The 20247-nt window shown below is 42.9% G+C and overlaps 2 protein-coding genes across 3 annotated transcripts; one reads left to right on the top strand and one right to left on the bottom strand.

Moving 5' to 3' along the window:
• Positions 1-519: 519 nt before the first annotated feature.
• Positions 520-15163, top strand: LOC115400830 (phosphoserine phosphatase-like). 2 transcript variants are annotated; one of them, XM_030108880.1, is made up of 8 exons: positions 520-599; positions 1338-1481; positions 1612-1746; positions 2438-2583; positions 3031-3179; positions 3403-3516; positions 13862-13873; positions 15153-15163. In XM_030108880.1, the coding sequence occupies exons 1-6, from the start codon at positions 556-558 to the stop codon at positions 3511-3513; spliced, it is 729 nt and encodes a 242-aa protein (XP_029964740.1). In that variant the 5' UTR covers positions 520-555; the 3' UTR covers positions 3514-3516; positions 13862-13873; positions 15153-15163. The 2 variants fall into 2 exon arrangements, with proteins under 2 accessions (XP_029964740.1, XP_029964739.1); XM_030108879.1 differs by lacking the exons at positions 13862-13873; positions 15153-15163 and having other exon boundaries at positions 3403-3896.
• Positions 4100-12334, bottom strand: LOC115400823 (protein NipSnap homolog 2-like). The gene is made up of 10 exons (XM_030108873.1): positions 12215-12334; positions 11526-11665; positions 11400-11445; positions 10987-11081; positions 10750-10820; positions 10491-10631; positions 8791-8822; positions 6207-6301; positions 5360-5443; positions 4100-5087 (listed from the first exon to the last, which is right to left on the bottom strand). The coding sequence occupies exons 1-10, from the start codon at positions 12304-12306 to the stop codon at positions 5023-5025; spliced, it is 861 nt and encodes a 286-aa protein (XP_029964733.1). The 5' UTR covers positions 12307-12334; the 3' UTR covers positions 4100-5022.
• Positions 15164-20247: the final 5084 nt, after the last annotated feature.

The following is a 20247-nucleotide window of genomic DNA, read 5'->3' as shown; positions in this document are numbered from 1 at the left end:
AAACAAGGGTTATACACTTAAGGCATTTGCCGAGGTTTATTATTACTACTTTCAATCCTATTCTGATGGTAATTGAACTAATTAATCTTAATAGTAATCTAGCACTGGAGCCAATCCCAGTTTATTATGGGTCAGGGAAAGATACAAGTCACCAGTTCATCACCTGACAAACAGAGAAAGTCAAACACGCTCACCAATTAAACTCTCACATGTATGGAACAGGAAAAAAATGCGTGAGGGTGAATTTCCATCGGTTCCTCGTGCTTGTGTCGCTCTTTGGGATAAAGGAGCCCAGCGGGTCACCTTGAGGCGGCGCAGGGGGGCGGAGCTCCGGTACTGTACCCTCCCGCTGCCCCCTACTGTACCCACCGCTGCTGCTCTCTGGGGGCGGGGAGAACGCGCTCCAGGTCGCGTGAGTTCCACTCTGCTGATTGGTGTTTTCATGGCAACGGGGCCGGTGGTGGTGGGCGGGGCTTGCGCTGCCTCGCTCTGATTGGTCCGCCATTCAGCGCCGCTCTTCCTCGTCGGTGAGTCCGTCCGCAACGGCTCTCCTTTATGCTGAAGCGACTCATCGTGCCTTATCAACGCCGGATTCTCCAGTAAGAACAAGTTTGATGCTTTACCTTAATCTCCTCGCAGGATCATTGTCCGCCTCGGTACTCGGGTTGTTAGCGGCGGCGAGCAGCCGAGCGGCGCTCAGAGCGAGTCGCACCGGGCAGGTAACGCGCTCAGCCGCTCCGCTCTCCTCCGCGCTCAGTCACGTTTTGAGCCCGGTCGCCTGCTGCTCAGCTGTGATCTTTTTACAGTAAACGCACAGAAGCTGCATGCTTTGTTGACTTTCACGGTTGGGATATGTCGTGCGGTGTATGTTATTTATTTTTTTTCTATAGTAGGCTCGATGTTGTGCAGTGTGCATGGGGCGATGATGCAATCCGAACAGAGGGTGTCCATCCCCGGCCTCTCATAGTTTCTTTAGGCTTGTTTATATAACGCATTGTTGGCAGTGACTTGTACTTATTGCACTTAATCTATGTTGATGGAGAAACCTTTGCACATGGGTATTTCGGTGAATAGAGCTTTTTTTTTTCTACCTCACTGGATAATAGACATCCACTGCATGCAGGTCTTGAGTTCAGTCAGGCAGCTGCACATTAAACCAACAAATGCAGCACATGATCCTGCTAATGACCACTAGATCTGGCCTCAGATGGCTCCCCAGAGTGGCCACTTTATGTCACTCATTACTCTTTCCCCTGCACATGTGCCAAGTGTGACTTGTTAATGCTGTCCAACACCACTACTGATGCCCTAATCCTGCCTGTTTTTCTTTCCCTTAGCAAGATGGCCAGTCTTTCACAGACAAAGGAGCTGTTCAGGAGAGCAGAGGCAGTTTGTTTTGACGTGGACAGCACGGTCATCAAAGAAGAAGGCATCGATGAACTTGCCAAATTCTGTGGAGTGGGAGATGCAGTCACTGAGATGTATGCCACCTGCTTTTTCCATCACATTAAATCAAACCCTGTGTTTTTTTGTCATAGTTATCTGCAAAAAGTTAATGTCACAGAACTGGTTGCAGATATTAAACCAACATGTATCATGTTCCCATTGCAGGACTCGCAAAGCAATGGGAGGCTCAATGACGTTTAAAAAGGCCCTGACTGAGCGCCTTTCCATCATCCGATGTTCCAGGGAACAAGTCAACAAGCTGATAACAGACCATCCTCCACAGCTCACTCCAGGTGTCAGGTGAGAATGTGAACGATTTCACTCCAAAATCTCACAACAAAAGATGACTGTTGGTGTACTAATATCAATATCAGGCGATTGTGTTTTTGTAACAGAAATAAATGACTTTAGGTCAATTATAGACATGCCTTTGTTGACTTAAGCAATTATAAAACTTGAAGTGTCACTAATGCACAAATAAACTAGCAAAACAGGCTGAGGAGAATGGGATTTTCTCCTGCTGCAGGTTCATCTTCATATAAAATAATTTCCCTCTGGGATTATTATTTCTATTCTGATTCAGGGAGCCACAGTTAAACATCATATTTCATCATAAACACACGATTAAAAACACAGTGACTGATTGCTGAAAATAACAAAGCTGATATAGACTGTACTGTAAAAGCATCCTAAAAAAGTGTGAATCCAAAAAGTGATCAGAAAGAGAAGGTGGGTCAGAATGAAAAAATATCCTGGTCACTTAAGGATTTTCTTATATGACAAATACTTTTCTCAAATTTCGCATTAATCTTTACTTCTTTAGTGCAGATAAATTCTTGTAAACACCAGTTTATGCTGGTGTCTCTGCTTCCTCCTGCAGCCCTGAGCGCCTCTTTTACTCTGATAGACAGATTTATTTTAACATGTTTCATGTTGTGTGTGTCAGACTGTCATTCACGTGTTGACAAATGTCCGTCTTGTCTTCTTCCAGGGAGCTGGTGGATCGTCTGCATGAGCGCAACATCAAGGTGTTCCTCATTTCGGGGGGCTTCCGTTGTATTGTTGAACACGTGGCCACTCAGTTAAACATTCCTCTGCACCACGTCTACGCCAACAGGCTCAAGTTCTACTTCAATGGTAAGAGCCCCATGCCGAGGGTTTATCTTATTCTCGCGTGTGTCTATTTTTAAAGTGTGTGCCAACTCGATAAGGACTGATGAAGATCTGGAAGGCTTTCTCTTGTAAATCTTAAGAGTCAAGACACCTTGAACTTTCTTCTGTCTCTCCAACTTTGATGACTTCTGTGAGAAACTGGAGATTTGACAGAAATTTAATCATTGTAATACAAGCCTTTTAAAAGTAACATTTTAAAACTTTCAGAAGTCATTCTGCACATCACAGATGTTTCACCTTTCTTCTAGTTTTCCTCACTGAAAAACAAGATCTTCAATCAATTTGAAACATTTTGAGTGATATGAGTATCGGACAGCTCAGAAAATCAGTAAAACAACGGAGTTTGATCATTAAACGCAGTCCAAAGTTATCTTGCTGAAGGAAATTGAAGACACGATGGGTGTGTTGCAGGAGAGTACGCCGGTTTCGATGAGAGTCAGCCCACAGCCGAGAGCGGCGGGAAAGGAAAAGTGATCAGCTTGCTGAAGGAACAGTACGGCTTCAAGACCGTGGTGATGATCGGAGACGGAGCCACCGACCTGGAGGCCTGCCCCCCCGCTGTGAGTGACCACATCTGCTCACAACTGTCACCTTTGGTGCTTCATACATAGAAACCTGAATGGAAACATTTTACAGATTTCAGATTTATGAAAGAAAAACTGAAATATTTCACAACTTTTGTTGCATTCTTGATCAATTAAAGTATTAATGCTGAAATATTTGTGTGTAGTAAGATCAGAAGTTTATTCGGGTTTATTCTAAACTGAGATTTCTTGTTTTCAGAGCGCGTTCATCGGGTTTGGTGGGAATGTGGTCCGGCCGCAGGTGAAGGAGAGGAGCTCGTGGTACGTGACGAGTTTCGGGGAGCTTTTGAAGGAACTGGAGAAGATCTAAAACGTGTCAACGGAACCCTGTTATTACTAATTTAACATATTGTATTTGCACCCAATGTGTGCCTCAGATGGTTTTATCCAGTTTCTCTTATATTTCAATAGATTTTTATATTGAACAAACACGTTTACACTAATGAGACCAATTTTACCTTAAGAGGGACGTTGGTTGGTTTTTATACTAAAACATACTAAAAAAAAAACCTAAGTGGAGGTTAAGAAGATTAGTGTTTTTGCACCTTGCTTCCATTAGGTAGGCTAATACAATCCTACATTTGATGGTATGTGCAATGAGCGATAGAAGTATTATCTGTGTTCTGTAAGCAGACATGTCTGAGTGTGACTCATGTAAATAACACCATTAAAATAAAAACAAGACAACATGACAAGAATGTTGCTGAAACCATTGTTTTTTTTATTGTGTCGGCATTTCTTGCTCTCTACATTTTTTTCGCCCCACTGAACCAGAACACCAGATAAACACGTTTCCTTTAATGATAAAACCTCTGTTACGGTCCGCTTCATCAGACAGATTCGCCCGGCGGGATAGATATGACTCCTGCTTTTACATCTTTGTACACGACTGTTGGGCCCCGTTGAAACACGTTGGATAAAAACATTTTGAAAACCAGGCATGCCGTCTTCACGAGAGAAACGTGGAAACCAGAGTTACAAACACAGCACCATGAATGCGACGTTAAAACGTTGACCGTGTCGGGGGGGGGGGGGGGGGGGGGGGGGGGCTGGGAAACATCCAGGAGGAGCAACTCAGTGGAGTGTTTTTCGCTAAATGACCTTTTTTGGTTTATTGTGGACATCAAGTATAAAATCTAGAATTTTACACCTTCTAACGTTTGTTAACCGGCAGCAGAAGTACAGCTTTCACAACTCCACAGATGTGTTATCGTTAATAAGCGGTGGCGCACGTTAACGTCCAGCGCCACTTTTCTAACACACTTCATGTATTCACACGAGTTTACATTAAATAAATAAATGGCTACTGCACTGAGCAGTGAGCTTCAGCAGTACGCTTTTTCTCCTCCTCCTCCTATGTTCCCGCACATTTACGCCACACAGCTGCTTCTTTTGCGTTCAAGTAACTTTCGTCTGCTCCTAAACTGAGGAGCTTTCTTCATGGACAAGTGGTAACATGGCACGTGATGTCGGGCAGAACAACTGTCAGGAGGACTGAATCGGTCAATTGTACTCATCCTTCTCCACAACCAAATTAGAACCAAAAAAAAAAAAAAAAAAAAAAGTGTCATGAAATGCAGGAGGGGCCTTGATATGGTTCAGTAACTGGAGATAAACGGCAGGTACTGTGGCCTTTTCTGACCTACTGACATCTTGGAGTAATAAAGCAAACACAAGTGAAGACAGGATGTTTGGCGGCAGCGACACGAGGTTGATTCCCACATGGCGATGCTCTGGGTGGGGTGTAACATTCATAAAAAAAAAAAACAAAAAGAGGGTGCCACTCTGTCTCAGCTTCCAGCTGGTCTCCTGCTTCTCTTCACTGCAGCGGCGAAGCCTTTGTGGGGATCATGATCCTGGAGTCCATGTGCTGAATGAGAGGAACTGCAAGGAGGTTCAGAGTGGAGTCAGTTCCAGCGCCTTCCAGGTCTCACCACGTGCCGCTGAGCAAGCTCGGCCAGTTTCTAAACAAACTAACCCAGATCTGCTGACTCTCGGGGGGGATTAGTGCCGGATCTGTCTATTAATGTATACTGTCTGAATAACTGGACGGACCGGCCAGGCTACACAACCGTTTACAACTAATAAATCTAATAAACATTGCAGATAGGCTCGCTCAACCTCATCAATACTGGAAGTGGTTTCAGAAAACTCACCTGTGTAATACACCACTTCCTCCCAGCCGTCATGGTTCCAGATCGCATTCCTCGTGTCTTCTCGAGACTGGAGGTCTTTGTAAGCTGCAGGGAACAAATGAAAGCCTCTAAATGACGACAGCACTAAAAGTTCGACAAGTTCAACAAGTTATTCTTAGATGATCAATAAAAATATCTACATGTAAATGCTGAGGTGACATTGTTCAAGGGTTGAACAATTTTACAAGAAACGTCATTCAAATTCTAAAAAACTGAAAGTGTGTTTGACTATTTTCTGGGAAGTGTTTAGAAATGATAGTTGTTGTCTGGAGGTGAAAACAGTGAGCCTGTATGGAGAAGGTCAAGGTTCAAACCCCACTGACCACAAAACCCCCGTTCGGACCGGCATTCAGCGTTCAGCCCTCTGCCAAGTCTGTGACGTTCCCTCGGACGGGAGCAGCCAAAGGTCACTGACCAGCATCACTGAGACAAAGTTTAAAGTGTTTGGAATCATCTAAACCTGCAGGATTCTCCGTCTGGTTCTCTGCTGTCTGACAGTCTGCTGTTTGGAGGTGGGCAGGCTGCTGCGGGGTTTTTCTTTCTGTGATCGCGGCCATCTGGTGAGGCCCCGGCAGTGAGCCGGAACAATACGGCTGCCCGCTGGTTAACAAAACAACAAGCTCCAAGGGCTGGAATGCTCGCTGGAGCGGACGGGACCTGCGACGTTTTGAGGCCATCATCTGTGGCTCCTGCACCACTAGTGCAGTTATTAATGTGTGTTTTTGTTTGAAGTGTTTCTCAAGCTGAAGTAAAAGTTGAGCAGTATTTCATTTACAGCGGACAACATAAAGCAAGAGATTACACGTACCCCAGAGGTGATGGACCATGTAGAGGTTCCCGATCTGTGAGAAGAATCCTCCCACTGCTTCTCGGTTGTGCTGGCGGTATCGAATGGCCCTGGCCCTGCAGACAAGAGCGGCTTCGGTCAACAAACCACCGGAGACTTCACCTGGCAGACCTGACCAGCAGTAGATATTAAACCAGCGTTCAGAGCGGCACTTCAGCCCGCCTCCTGGAGTTACTCTGGGGTGTATTTATTTCACTCGCCGGGATTCAGTCCGGTTTGTTGGAGCGAAGCCACCGAGAGACGCCGCGAAGCCCCGATCGCCATCGACTGAATCACGTCCAACTGGACGACGTAACGACTTGGATAAGCGAGCGTATGTTTATGAATCCCGTCGCCGGCCAAGTTTGCATAAAGCCATTGAATTGGTGTGTTTTAAATTCACTATTTTCTCTCTAAAGCAAACATAAGAGTTGACGTCGTGATTACAGTCTGGACGCAGAACTGCGACACCTCATTTCTGCTCGTCTGTAACACAAAGTGTAAGCTTCCAACTCCTGAAATGGTTATTAAAAACAAAAAATTTTTTCCTTGTTTTGAAACGCTACAGAGGATTGGTGAAGCGCTGGGTGGCTTAATAAGTGTGAAGGCGACGTGACCTGATCCTGGTGCGGCGTTTCAATCGAAGGTTTACCGCTCTTTCAGGAAGGAGAAACACCCAGATTTGTTTGAAGTTCAATTTAAAATTGCGCAATATTTGGAAGAAGAAAAGAAATAACTAGAGACATAAAAGTTTTCACACTTTCCATCAGCGTGGAGGAGCTGCTGTAGTAAATATTTCAGATTTGCTTCTACACCTCATTCAAATGGTTCCACTATGATCAGGTTCCTGTTTGGAGCAGAAGAACCCGATGGTGGGTTTTTTTTTTTTTTTTTTTTTTTTTTTTGATATTTATATGGCTTCTATTAGGTGATAGAAGTTTCAGATGTATTTTACAAGTCTACAGAGGTTTGGCTGAAATGAGCATAAAATTAAACGTAATAAAAGAGGTTTTCCTCCTGGACTTACGGCTCCATCAAACAGGATTATTTAAAATCACCTTTCAGTTGTTTTAGGAAGGAAAAACACACAAAACATCAGTGTTAAATATTATTCAATAGTCTGAGGTTACATAGTGTGGAAAGGGTTCAAGCATGAAAAATTATGTTATTTTTTTAAATCACTAAATCAGCATTTGGGGAGACCACCCTTCAAAGCAGCGCCGGCTGAACCTGAACACAAGTTCTTTAAAAAAAAAAATGCCTTGAAAAACAAAGCACACATTTTCTTTGGATGCAAGTCTGGTTCAGATCTTTAGGATTTTATTAAGACCCGAGGTCTGTGGGGGGGGGGAACGTACGCTCACTTACAGGAATCATTTAAACTGAAGGTAGTTCTGAGCACTGGTTTTATGTTCGGGGTTCAATTTCTTTGAGCAGAAAACTATTTGAAGCCAATCAGACCCTTCCAAACACTTCAGCACAGCAGGAGATCCTAAAACTGGGAAGGTTTTAGAAAGAAAACAACTTAAATGCCACAAACACTCATATGACTGGGTCAGAGGTGGCCACAAGTTACATTCAAGTCTGAGCACAGACAAAAAGCAATTAATGCCACAAAAGCTGTTATGCCAGTGTTTTCAATGTGTCCATGTCCAAACACATCTCATGTATCACTACATCCCATTCACACATATCCGTTATCTTTGTCTATTATATAAGCAAACAGACGTTCCTATACTAATTATTTTTAATGAGTTGACAATGCAACAGAAATTCTTTAATTTCCATATAAATATTGACTCAATCAGACACATCTGAACAGGTTTGGCCACACAAAGTCTGGTTAAAATGAGTGTGGAGTTTATTTAAAGAGCCATGGATGAGTCAATAGTTTGCATTTACATTTAAGATTTGAAATTTGGCAGATTTAAGCAAAAGCACAAGAAGAAACTAACTTAACAAGCAGCTATTAAAGTGATTTGCATGTGTTCTGCTCTAAATCACCACATTCGCAGGACTGGGTCAAAGAAAGTAACAAAGCGTCAGTTTCTGGTGTCACTTCAAACCATGTAAACGGCTTGTCTGTGTGTGTGTGTGTGTGGCGTCTCATCCGTGACTGCTGTGCTGCATGACACCTCATATCCATGCATCACTCAAAAAATAGTTTTAATTAACATTTTAAAATTGGGTAATTTATCTGAAGAGCTAATATAATATTTACACTGGAAGGATCTCTCACAGCCTGAACATGTTGCAAAATCCAAAAAAACTGGTCAGACGTGCACAGACGGATTTATTTTAATCTATCTTTATGGATTTATGTGTTTCGTCATCTGATCGATGTTGCTCTGTTGGTTTGGGTCGATCCTCAACAGCTCAGATTACTGTTAACATGAGCACATTATTTCTCATGAATCTGAGCCTTGGCAGGAGAGCATGGCGGCGTTGCTTCAAACACAGAGGTTCTCCCCGAGGAATCGCTCTTATTAATGACACCGTGACGAGCGAAACTTCGACTGCTCTGTAACTACATCTGGGTGAAACAGAACGAATTTGGGCTGCTTACCAGTAATTACCCCACTCGATCATGGTTCCTGGCTGCAGGAGAGAAAACAAAATATTCTTTTATTACATTTAAACACGGACAACCGCAACCTTCCCAGACGTTAACGCAAATAAATGACAAGAATGTAACACAGGTGTTTCGTCAGAGTACAGATAAGCTGCAATAACAACTCCACCCAGAGGCTTCTTCAATCATCCTCCGCTGCTTTAGACAACATGCACCCTGCCGCTTCCAGGATCTAATCTCAGCCTGCGATGAGGGATGACAGGGTTCATCCATCACATCAGCAGGAACACTGACACAGAGGCGGTTTGACCTCTCAGATTAGAAAGAACGACTTAATCTGTAGGAGATGAGATGGCTTTATTCCGACTGTATGCGTTTGATTTAACGGTGGGAGACCACTTCCTGAGATGGAACAACTGTTTATGGAGAAGCTAAGAGCAGAATATTTATCACCATCTGAGCTGATGAAGATCATCTGAAATGTCAGAAAGAACATCTGTCTGAATTTGAAATTTGTGCAGCTTTGTTCCTTTTAACAGAAACTGATGAAGAGTTTCGTCCTGAAGTCCAAACAGCTGATCGGCTCTGTGGGTCGTTCTCATTGAAGAGCATGCACTAACATGTTCCGGCCCTTGAATTAATTGCATCTGAGCTGCCGTCATCATCATAATCACATTGTTGCTAAGATTAAACCTCACAGTGCCGGTGTACAGTGGATCAGCTTGTGCCGTTCCACCGTTTCAGGACTTCGAGCTGCTCACAAGGAGACTTTGTGTTTATAAAAACAGGAGCAAGCCGTGTTGAGGAATCAAAGAAGTGTATTTTTCTCAACTCTAAAAACCAATCTCATTCAAGGCTGTGTGATCAATAAGGAAGAACAAAACATCACATTTCACTGCAGTCTGTTTCATATTCACACAGGTGTCTCAATCGTGTTCGACTGAAAGTAAACAAACTAAATTTAAGACTTCATATCCTCCATTATGCAGCAAACAAACATTTCTATATCATAATCTAAGTGTTAGCTCAAAGCACGTCTGGGATTGCTATAACTTCAACTGCAGAGCGCTGATGATCGATTAAAAACTGAGTCAAAGCAGCAGAATGAGTTCCTCTGTCAGCCACAATACCGATAAGAAACAAAAGCTTCCCACGTTAGACGAGTTTTTCCTGTGTTGACTTTAAACAAACCAGAGCAGACTGTGATTTGAGACCTTACAAGAGAAAGGTCTTTGAATCAAACCAAACTTTCCAAGGACACATCCTAAAAATCAGCTTTTCCTTCAAATGACCACATAAAACACACTTTATATAGATGCCTTCAGGTGAAGTCAATATTATATCTAATTTGGATTTATTGTAGTAAAATTTACAACCTTTTAAATTATGTTGGTCAACTCATCAGCTTAACCGATATTTCCTACTCAAGTGCTATTATTCATTCTATTTTACATTTTTTAATACATAGAATTACAACAGGATATCTGAAACCTATGAACACCTGAGACAACATCTGCAGAAACTACGATTCTACATTTAAAGCTGTATTCGATGTGACTTCAGCTTCTCTCACATGCATTTCTTCAGGTAACAAAGAATTTTAATTAGCATAGGATTTCAAAAAGAAAAGAATGATGCGATTTAAATGTTTGATGTGTCAGGTCTTGAAGGGTTAAACTAGCTCTGACACTCACCCTGAGCTGATAGGACCTGAGCTCATAGATGTTGGGTCCCTCTCGTGGGACTGGCTCGTTCCAGAAGCTGAACTCCAGCAGAAGCTGATTTCTGCGGGACAGCAGCATCTTACCTCGCTCCTTCCTGTAGGCGGTGAAATCCTGGAGACGCAGATCAATGAGCTTTACTTCAACGTAAACCGTGCACGCTCTGATTAGCCTGCGGCTGAAGCCACGAGCGAGAGTCACTCTGATGAGATGCACATGCTGGAGTGTTTACCTTGTTCTGCCTGAGCTTGTTCATCACCTCTGTGAGTGCCGGGTATCCACCTCTGTAGCGCCACAGATGAACTGGAAGGACAACACAGCATCACATCAGCTCAAGCACAGAGCTCCGAGAAACTGATGCTGCCATGCAGGTTTCTATAAATTCAGCATCAAGTCTGTCTGAGCTGAAATGAAGAAACTGTATGCGTAAAGTGACTCATGTCTGCGTACGATGACATAGCAATCATACCGGCCTGGTCTTGCTCTCCATACCAGGTGTTCCAGGTCCCCACCAGCTCACAGGGGTAGTATTTATCAGCATGGATGGAGGGCAAAACATCCTCACTGTGATGAACGACAAGTCAAATTCAACCAGATATTAGCACTTGATAAAAAAAAAAAATCACTGGAGGACTTGACACTGCAGTTTATAGTCACAAGTTCTGCCTGCAGGTGGATTATCTCTAGTGGCTGTGGGAGTGCTGCTCGTGGCATTGATGTGTGTCGGACTGAGGTCATGCCAGCAAGTCATCCACCATACAGGAATAGACCTCTGAATTATTTTTACACATTTGTCTTGGTCTTTCTGCTCCCCCCACTGCAACAACGTCTGCCAAAAGCTCATGCCACCATGCTCTCTTTGTAATACGAGACGGCACTCACCAGAGTTTGTTGTAAGAATCCAGGCACTCTGGCTTGACATTATGGACTGAAAAGAAAGCTTGTGTTTGTGAAAACAATCCAAGCACAACTTTAAAGGGCACGCGGATGATTCTTAAGGACACTCACACTGAATTTTGTAGAGGTTGCTCTCCTCATTTTTGGTCAACAGATTGGAGTGTGCATCTTTTCTGGGATCAACTTTCCTCACAAAGAGCGACTTAAACCAGCTGTCCTCTCGGTTTCTGCTGCTGGATGCTGTAAACCCCCTGAAAACACAGCAAAAACACAGGAAGTCATCAGTAGGGAGCACGGAGAACACCAACACGGGCTCCCCAATCCGTATCAGCTACAAACGCTTTGAAAGCTAAGGTGACACTTTGATGAGTCAGTAACTAACTGCATGCAATGCACAGATAAGCGCGGTCTGCGTGACCCAAAGCATCCCCAGGACCTGCATCACGCACAAACTTCTGCATCACATTTTTGCATCGCAGCTAAACAAAGTCAAATATTGACCTTGAGCGTTTGTGAGGCTCCCTGACAAACGATGACAGAAACCTGTCTTATTTTCTCCTTCACCGGCAGCCAGACGGGGCGTCAATGTGAAACGAGCCGCGATAAACAAACACACGGTGCAGCTTGTGGTGACTTACAGCTGAAGGCCACAGAGGACCGACTCGTTAGCAAATCACAGGCTAGCTCGGACGGGCTCATCGCACAACCACAACACACAAGTGGCGGAAAACAACACGCAGCAGCGGGCACGAGACGCCACAATGGTGACGACCGCACGTGCAGACTGATGGACGGCTCACCTGCACCACACCATCAGCTGCCCGGCGGAGTGGGCCCCGCTTTTAGCCCGACCCAGTCCACCGCGGACTCTCTGAAGGACTCCAGTCGCCATCTTCAACTGAGCTACAGCCCCGCGGAGCAGAGGGTGTACCGGCAGAGGACCGGCAGGGGGCGACCGAGCGCCGCACGGCCGCAGGGGGCGACGCGGCGGGGCGGCGAGAAGAAGAGCTCACTGCAATCACATCATGAAGGTGGGGAGGTGTCTAAACATTCTTATATACAGAAAAAGAAAGAAAGAACGAAAACAGATATAATATCACGACATGGCTCCACTGAGTTCACTCACTGCAACTTTTCTTTGGAAATAAGAACAGGAAGAAAGAAACATGCACCATGCAGAAAACTACTCTAGTATTTTATGGGAGAAAATATACTTCCACAATGTGGTAGAGTATGGGATAGTATAGTATTATATACAGCAGTACTGTGTAATTTTGTACTGATTCAAAGAGTCTGCTTGGATGCTTTATGTGGTCCATGGCCTCTCTGCTGATGTTTAGATTGTGTGCCACCAGGCCATTTGGACCAAGGAGGAGGGAACTAACTTCATCATAACAAATATTTGCAAAGGCGTAATCATCTGAGAGACACAGAACAACCAAAAACACATAAACAGTTGTAAAACATTTACATTTGTGATCTGACAGTGTGAGAGTCCAAAGGTAATATAACGTGTGTGTGTGTGTGTGTGTGTGTGTGTGTGTGTGTGTGTGTGTGTGTGTGTGTGTGTGTGTGTGTGTGTGTGTGTGTTCTCGTATTTCTATCCTTGTTGGGGCCAAATGTCCCCACAAGGATAGCAAAACGTGAAACGACGTGCCTTGTGGGGACCTTTTTCCGGTCCTAAGTAGGAGAAACAGTGTTTTCTTGACCATGTTGTTGTTACTGAAAAAAGTAAAAGTGCAAAAACATTTCTTTAGGGTTAGGCTTTGTTGTGGTGTGGGTTAGGGTTAGGGTAAGGGTCAGGGTTAGGGGCTAGACATGAATGGGAGTCAATGGACGGTCCCCACAAGGATAGAAATACAAGACTGTGTGTGTGTGTGTGTGTGTGTGTGTGTGTGTGTGTGTGTGTGTGTGTGTGTGTGTGTGATATCAGCTGAGAGCAGAAAGGGAGGGACCGACCTTTTTGTTACCTCAGCTTCCATAAAGCTGATATGGACAAATGGAATCAAACAAAGCTTCTAAAGCCCCAATAAAGACAAAGAAAAATAAAACCATAAACCAAAATATAAAACCAAAAACTTCCACAGCTAACAAATGAGATTCTCATCTCTGCACTGATCACAAGAGGCCCAAAAGAAAGATAAAGATCCAGAATGACTAAAAGAAAATATGGTATAAACTCATAGTATAAACTCTCAGAGAATTGTGGATCATATCCAGCAACAATGATCTTCTTGGAAAGAAGTTAGTCCACTGCAAAAAAAAAAAAAAAAAAAAGATAAGCTCTTTGAACCTGAACTGATGTTCATTTATTATCTGTATCAACACACTTACAGATTTCTATTAAGATGAATTATACACAATAATTTATCAAGCTTTGTGAAGAAGCAAAGCACTTAAACATTCAAACATGTTTCATAACATACAAAAAGAGGGTAGAAACTGAGTATGTTTAATAAGTTTCGCCAAAATGTAACATATTATTTGGACGGATGAGGGCGCTATAATCTACCCTATGTGTGTCAACAGTTATTTCAAATGTGCTCCTGAGAGTGGGACTGCTGTGTTCAGCATGGAAAGGACAAATTTTTACATGCACACAGAAGTAAAACCTTCCACAATGTGAAATCGTTGTTGTTGACAACCCACAGCTCCAAAAAAAAAAAAAAAGAAAAAAAAAAGAAAAGAAAAGAAATAAATAAAGAAAACCCTCTGTCTTTGTCTCTCTGTTTCTCATCACTTTTCCGGCATTCAGTTGAACAAAAAAAAGAGTCCTCAGACAGAACATTGAACTGACATCTTTCGTCATTAAATGTCAAATCCCAGACAGGACACCGAACAGGTTCAGCTGTCTTTACATGTGTCTGCTTGCAGCGCCAGTCTGCAGGCCTGTGTGTGGCAGGTCCCACAGCTGTGACCTACTTCAACACAGGAAAAGGTCTCCAACCTAAAGCTAGACAAAAGAGAGGGAGAGAGATTAGACATTGACCCTGGTGGAGAATACTGTCCTTTAATTCTTAAGTACTTAACTTAAAAAATAATATGCTGTAGATAAAGTATGAGCTGAAGTTATTTGTGCTGCAAGGCCTGCAGGAAGAGCACGTCACGGCGGGATCCGGTTGCACCGGGTGATGGAGAAGGTGACAGAGGTCACGGCCACGGAGGAATTCAGCACAGTTGAGAATGATTTATTATTTGACAGGGTGACAATGAAGAAAATGGGGACCATATTGCTGGAGCTCGCTTGGCTTCAGGAGAAACACTACTTACCACCAGTGGAATTCAGAAAGAATGGGGGGATTTGTCTGGAGTTCAAAGACATGAATCAAGAGGGAGTGTTTGCACCGTGAAACATTTTTGAATAACACAAAAAGCAAAATGTGCACATGTCTGGGAATTCAGGGTATGATCAGATCCAGTTCAAATCTGATCTTTCTCAGTTCAGAAACTGGTCCAGGAGGTTGATTTGGGAACTGGAAGTGTTTATTTATTTTGACCTCGGTTATAGGTTTTACCAGTTTAACCAATGTCAAACGTTTCAGTGCACAATCTAAATGTGTGATAAATTAAAATGGATACAGCCAAAAACATCCAGGGGTGCTTCAGAGGACTTCTTAAAACGTCTACATTAATCTGAATGGCTTGATCGGCATATTTAACAGATTTAGGTGGACATGGAGAGTTACACCAAGGGCATGTTTTATTAATGGAAGGAGTGAGATCAGCTTTTAAACAAAGAACTTCAGTTTCACTCCTCTGGCTGTGCATGTATACAGTCAGTGCCTCATTAGTGTTCGCAGCACAATAAAAAGGATTTTGTGAGAATCTCAATTTGTTTCTCAGTGTTGAGTTGAAGTCTTCAATCATTCTGCGCTGCTTTATATGATATCAGTCTCTGCTTACATGTGTCAGGTATGGCAAACCAGAATTTCCATTTTTTTAATTGATTGAGAACATCAACTTTCAAATATCCTGATTTTGTTGAATCTTCTCTCAGATTCACGATGGACTCTCGAGCCCTTCTTTTATACGCTCCACTTGACAGTATAATACCTCTAAACCACCGTGAGGCCGTCACTGGTGTGAGCCCTGAGATCTTTTCATGACTTTATGGGCTGACAAACCTTGCCGTTGTATGTTCCACTTAAGGGCTTTGTGCGGCTCATTTACCAGCTCATGTGGCATGATTTCATCTGCAGCTCTTGCTTTTTCATGTCGGCTTAAAAGTTAAACATTCAAGTCAATTTTTCAAACTAGGAAAGAACCCAATGTCCCCCCCCCCCATAAAAAGGAAAAAAAAAACAGAACAACTCAAGGTGACCATTCATTTTCTGTCAACACCTTGTCACTCGAAAAGACATTTGTAGCCTGGTCTCAGCTCAGCGACTTTCAGACCATGTCATATTTAGGTGGTGGCTCTGAAAGAGGATGTTTCCATGATCAAAAATCACTTTTTTAAGGTTGAAAAGTGTGTCTTGGCACTTTTTAACATCCTGCTGACTTTGGACAAGAGAAAAGATGGATATGGTTTTACCATTAAGCCCCGGGAAAAGAGAACATGACACTTGGATATTCACATTATAAATTCAGGGTTTATAAATGCCGGTAGTTTTATATCATTGGCTTTGTATTATTTATTGTCGTGAAAGAAATATATGTTTCTTTTTGCTTTTTGCAAAACACGGAATTTCGATTCAACTGTTAGTCTTGCAAGTGCAGCAGAAATTGACAGTAAAACTCATTTTGACCTTAAACCGTCAGGAAAAAAAAATGTTTCACATGCGAGCGCATTTTAATCTTTTCCATTGTTTGAGGCCTTTAGTGAGATCCACGAAACTCTAATGACTCACATTATATTTACAACTTCAAGAACAGGTTTCTTCAAATCAGCACATCATCATAGGATTACAGTGGTGCAGTGGTGAGCGCTTAGTACTTTGTGTAGCACTGTGTGTGTGTGTGTGTGTGTGTGTGTGTGTGTGTGTGTGTGTGTGTGTTAGCTGATACCAGCTCCAGCCCCATATGACTCCAAGTGGAATAAAGTGGGTATAGACGATGTATGAAGACATCATGACAGCTGCAAAAACAGCTGACAGGAATCCTTCGCTAATGTACCGGAAAACAAAGAACGCTAACATTCACAGACTTTGGAAATTTAAATATGAGCATTGAAGAGCCCCACACGGCTTAATCCTGAACCTTCCCTCATGTTCATCATGTTCAGACTGGATCTTCTGCAAATTGAAAATCTGTAAACCAAATTATCTGGCTGTCTTTGCCGTTTCCCTCTCTCTGCTCATATTATCTTTGGCTTAGTAACAAGCATACTTGCTGGTAAAAGCTTTCCAAGAAATAGCATTGGACTTGTGAGAAAATAGTTTGGGAGTTTTTTCTTCTTCTTCACATCCTTGTCTTTTTTGGGCACTGCAGTGAGTAAATACAGCTCCACTGCACACAGTGGCACTAAAACGTTTATAGAGTCTGCTGTGACCACATTTAAATCCAAGAATAACTTTGTGCTTATCGTCACATAATATAATATAGATAAGAAGGTTATTAATGCCAGCACTAACTGGCCTGATGATGGTTGACAAATGTCCAGTGGCTCAGCTTAGAGTCAAACAAAGCTCCACAGTGGTGTGGTGGCCTGCTTCAGGCTGGCGTTGGCCTTTCTGTTCATGTTCTCACTGTGCATGTGTGCTTTTCTTTCCAGGTGCTCCAGTTTCCTGCCACAGTCCAAAAACATCCATTTAAGGATAATTGATGATTCAAAATTACCTGTAAGTCCAAACCTGAGACAGAGTTTGGGAATATCTGTCTCTGTGTATATTTGCCTGTGATGGACTGGGCTCCAGCATAAAGTGAACCCTGGTATAAAAATGACAAGAACCACCTCCCAAAAAAAACTCACAACTTAAATTCGAATTTTTGTTTCAAAGACTTCAGAAATTCATCATTTGTCAAGCTGTTGTTCTGAGAATAATCTTCAACACCAGACAGACAGGGAAAAATGAGAAGACGCAGACTCGCCTCCTGCTCGGCTGCACCGTGTGGATCTCCAGCTGGAAGAGCCGAGCAGGAAGGACGAGCAACAGGTGGTGACTTATAAACAGCTTGTATGCCTAAGCAGCCATATAGCATTTCAACAATAACAATAAATCCTGTTCTGATTCCAATTTATGGCCACACAGTTGCTCTCTGTCCTCAATTTGTGAATTCTGAGTGAAAAATACCCCAATAAAACCAACATGGTAAGCTGACGGCGTGCGCATGAAGGGAACATGTTTTATAAGGATTGTAAACACTAATGAAAGGAAACTTACAAGAAGATGTCGAGTAATTTCTGAACAGACTGCACACTCAGACGTTGTTCTTCAGCAGCGTGACTGATTTCGATCCTAACTCTGATTCTGGTGCCTTTCATGAAGCTGTGGAGAGAGAGCAAACTAGAAATGCACCTGAGGGAGTAAACAGTTCCCTCATAAAGAGGAAAGTCAAATACACGTCTCTCATCCTGTTTGTGTCTTCGTTCAGGTCTGGATTTTAAAAGCCATGTTTGCTTGAATTTCTACACGCCGTGAGACGCCGTGCAATTACCCGAAAGGCGGACTCTGTTATTTACACGACTGATAACTAAGGAAAAGAGTCATTACTCTTTAAAGCAATTTGAAAACTCCGACACCGCCGCCGAGCGCGGAAACATCTCAAACTTTACAAAACAAGTGTGTAATGAGATCAACAGCTGGAGTTGTTGAAAGGTTTCTTTATCCCAAAAGAACATTTACAATCTAACGCTCGGAGCCAAGTTGGCGCTATTTTTAAAGGAAACCAATCAACCGACGTTTTTTATGATTACCATTAGCACGGAGTACACGTGACGTTTAACCTTTGTAGTCGACAGCTCTGTCTCCTCTCGCGGCAGTCTAGACGTGAACATTGTCTCCAGGCTGGGAGATGTGTTTTATCTAGAATGATTCCTCGATCGGCCTCTGACAAAAGACAGCGAGGAGTCCAGGGAAATGCAGGAATCCTGCGTGCTCGCTCTGGTATTTCATGACGTCGGGTTCTGTCTCAGGCCTTACTTGAACATCGGCGAGAGGTGTGAATGAAAACTAAAGCAGTCGAGGCCAAAAATAAGGTTGCTGAGAGGATGGGAACGGCCCCCTTGAGCCAGGTCTTCTTCCACCTCTGAGCTGTTCGTCTGGGAGTAATTTTGTCCTTTACATCCAGCCATAAGGCAGACAGGAGATCCACAGATTACACAGCGGTGCTTTCCCGGTGCATCGCAGGCCTCTTCTCAAGCTCATTGATTGAGGCTCTTTTAGTGAAAAGGCACGCAGAGAGCCTGGCCTGCCCTGCCGCTCCTCAGCAGCGCACGTACATATGTGAGGTATGATGGATGAAGAGTAGATATTATTTTCTCTTTTGCTCTGATCAAACATTTGTTGGTATTTCAAACCACATGTTTTCTCATGATGTTCCTGGTACGGGAAGAAGGGTTTGCCACAATTAAATCAATCACTGCGTGATCCGGCCCATTGACGTTTCAACCACTAAATCAGTTTGTTTTCAGGCATATTTTCTACAGATGCAAATGCCGTCGGAACAGAACGCCGTGCTCTTTTTAATTCAATAGATATGGGATCGTAGGACCGAACAGCCCCCAGGAAAGTTTTATACGCTTTTAACTCTTCTAAATTGGACTCTTAAACTCAGTTTGGTTCAAGGGTCATAAAGCTGGAGGAGGAGAGGATGACAACTCCAAATTTTGCCTTTTGTTGCAATGTAGAGACATTTCTATGAGTCCTTTCTATTTCATAGTGTTTAGAAACCAGACTCCAGTGTCCCTCTGGCTTCAGTCAGATGTGATGGGCTGTTACTGCAAACTAATAAGTGTTAGCGCTCAACACAAATTCTGTTATCTATGAATTTTCATTCAAAAGGTTATGATCCACATGTACAAAAAGGAAAAAGGCATTTTATTTTGCAACAGTTGACAATAAAACACTAGAAGCAACATAAGTATTTTACAGTTTTTCACAATTGCTAAAACACTAAACCCCATTGCCTGAACCAAACTCTCAGTGGCCTAAACTCATTTTTCGAATCAAACACTCTTTCAGCAAAAACTTAAACACTGTTCAGGTCCTATGCTCAATTTGCAAAACCCATCTGCTCTTTTTTGCAAAACCTTAGACACATTCTCAGTCACTAAACACATTTCACAACATTTTTGCAAAATTGTACTCACTGGCAGCAAAATGTGAACACAACTCCAACACAACTGTCATCTTTTACACACAACAGCTCAAAACTGAACACACATATTTCTAATGATGTGATCAGACCAAGTGTGCACAAAGACAAGATGCTGGAGACTGAACCTCCAGGACCATGACCATGCAGTAGTGTGCTTTTGTTTTATTTGTTTTGTATTTATTTTTTGTTATGACGGTCAATTTAGAAATCACTTTGACTTAGATGGGTTTTTTTTTCTAAATGCATTTCAAATACCGTACGTAAAATAAAACTTTTCTGTGCACTACACACTCTGAAAACTGCTGGTTACTGTAAAAATAACCCACATTGGGTGAAATTACTAACCCAGCGCTGGGTCCAAAAGGGACTGAGCCAATGCTGGGTTATTTCTACCCAGCTGTTTGGGCTGAAGATTTGACCCTGATGCTGGGTCAAGATTTATCAGCGGGTCTGGGAAAGTTACTTTACAGTAAAAATGTAAACCCTCAGAATTCAGAAACACGTGCCCTCTGCCATGCAAGGCTGTCAAACCCTCCACTGGAAGCCAGCTGGGGTTCAGTGCAGTTCATTGACA

The sequence above is a fragment of the Salarias fasciatus genome, chromosome 14 (assembly GCF_902148845.1).
Source record: "Salarias fasciatus chromosome 14, fSalaFa1.1, whole genome shotgun sequence".
Taxonomy (NCBI): Eukaryota; Metazoa; Chordata; class Actinopteri; order Blenniiformes; family Blenniidae; genus Salarias; species Salarias fasciatus.
This window is presented reverse-complemented; position numbering and strand designations above follow the sequence as displayed.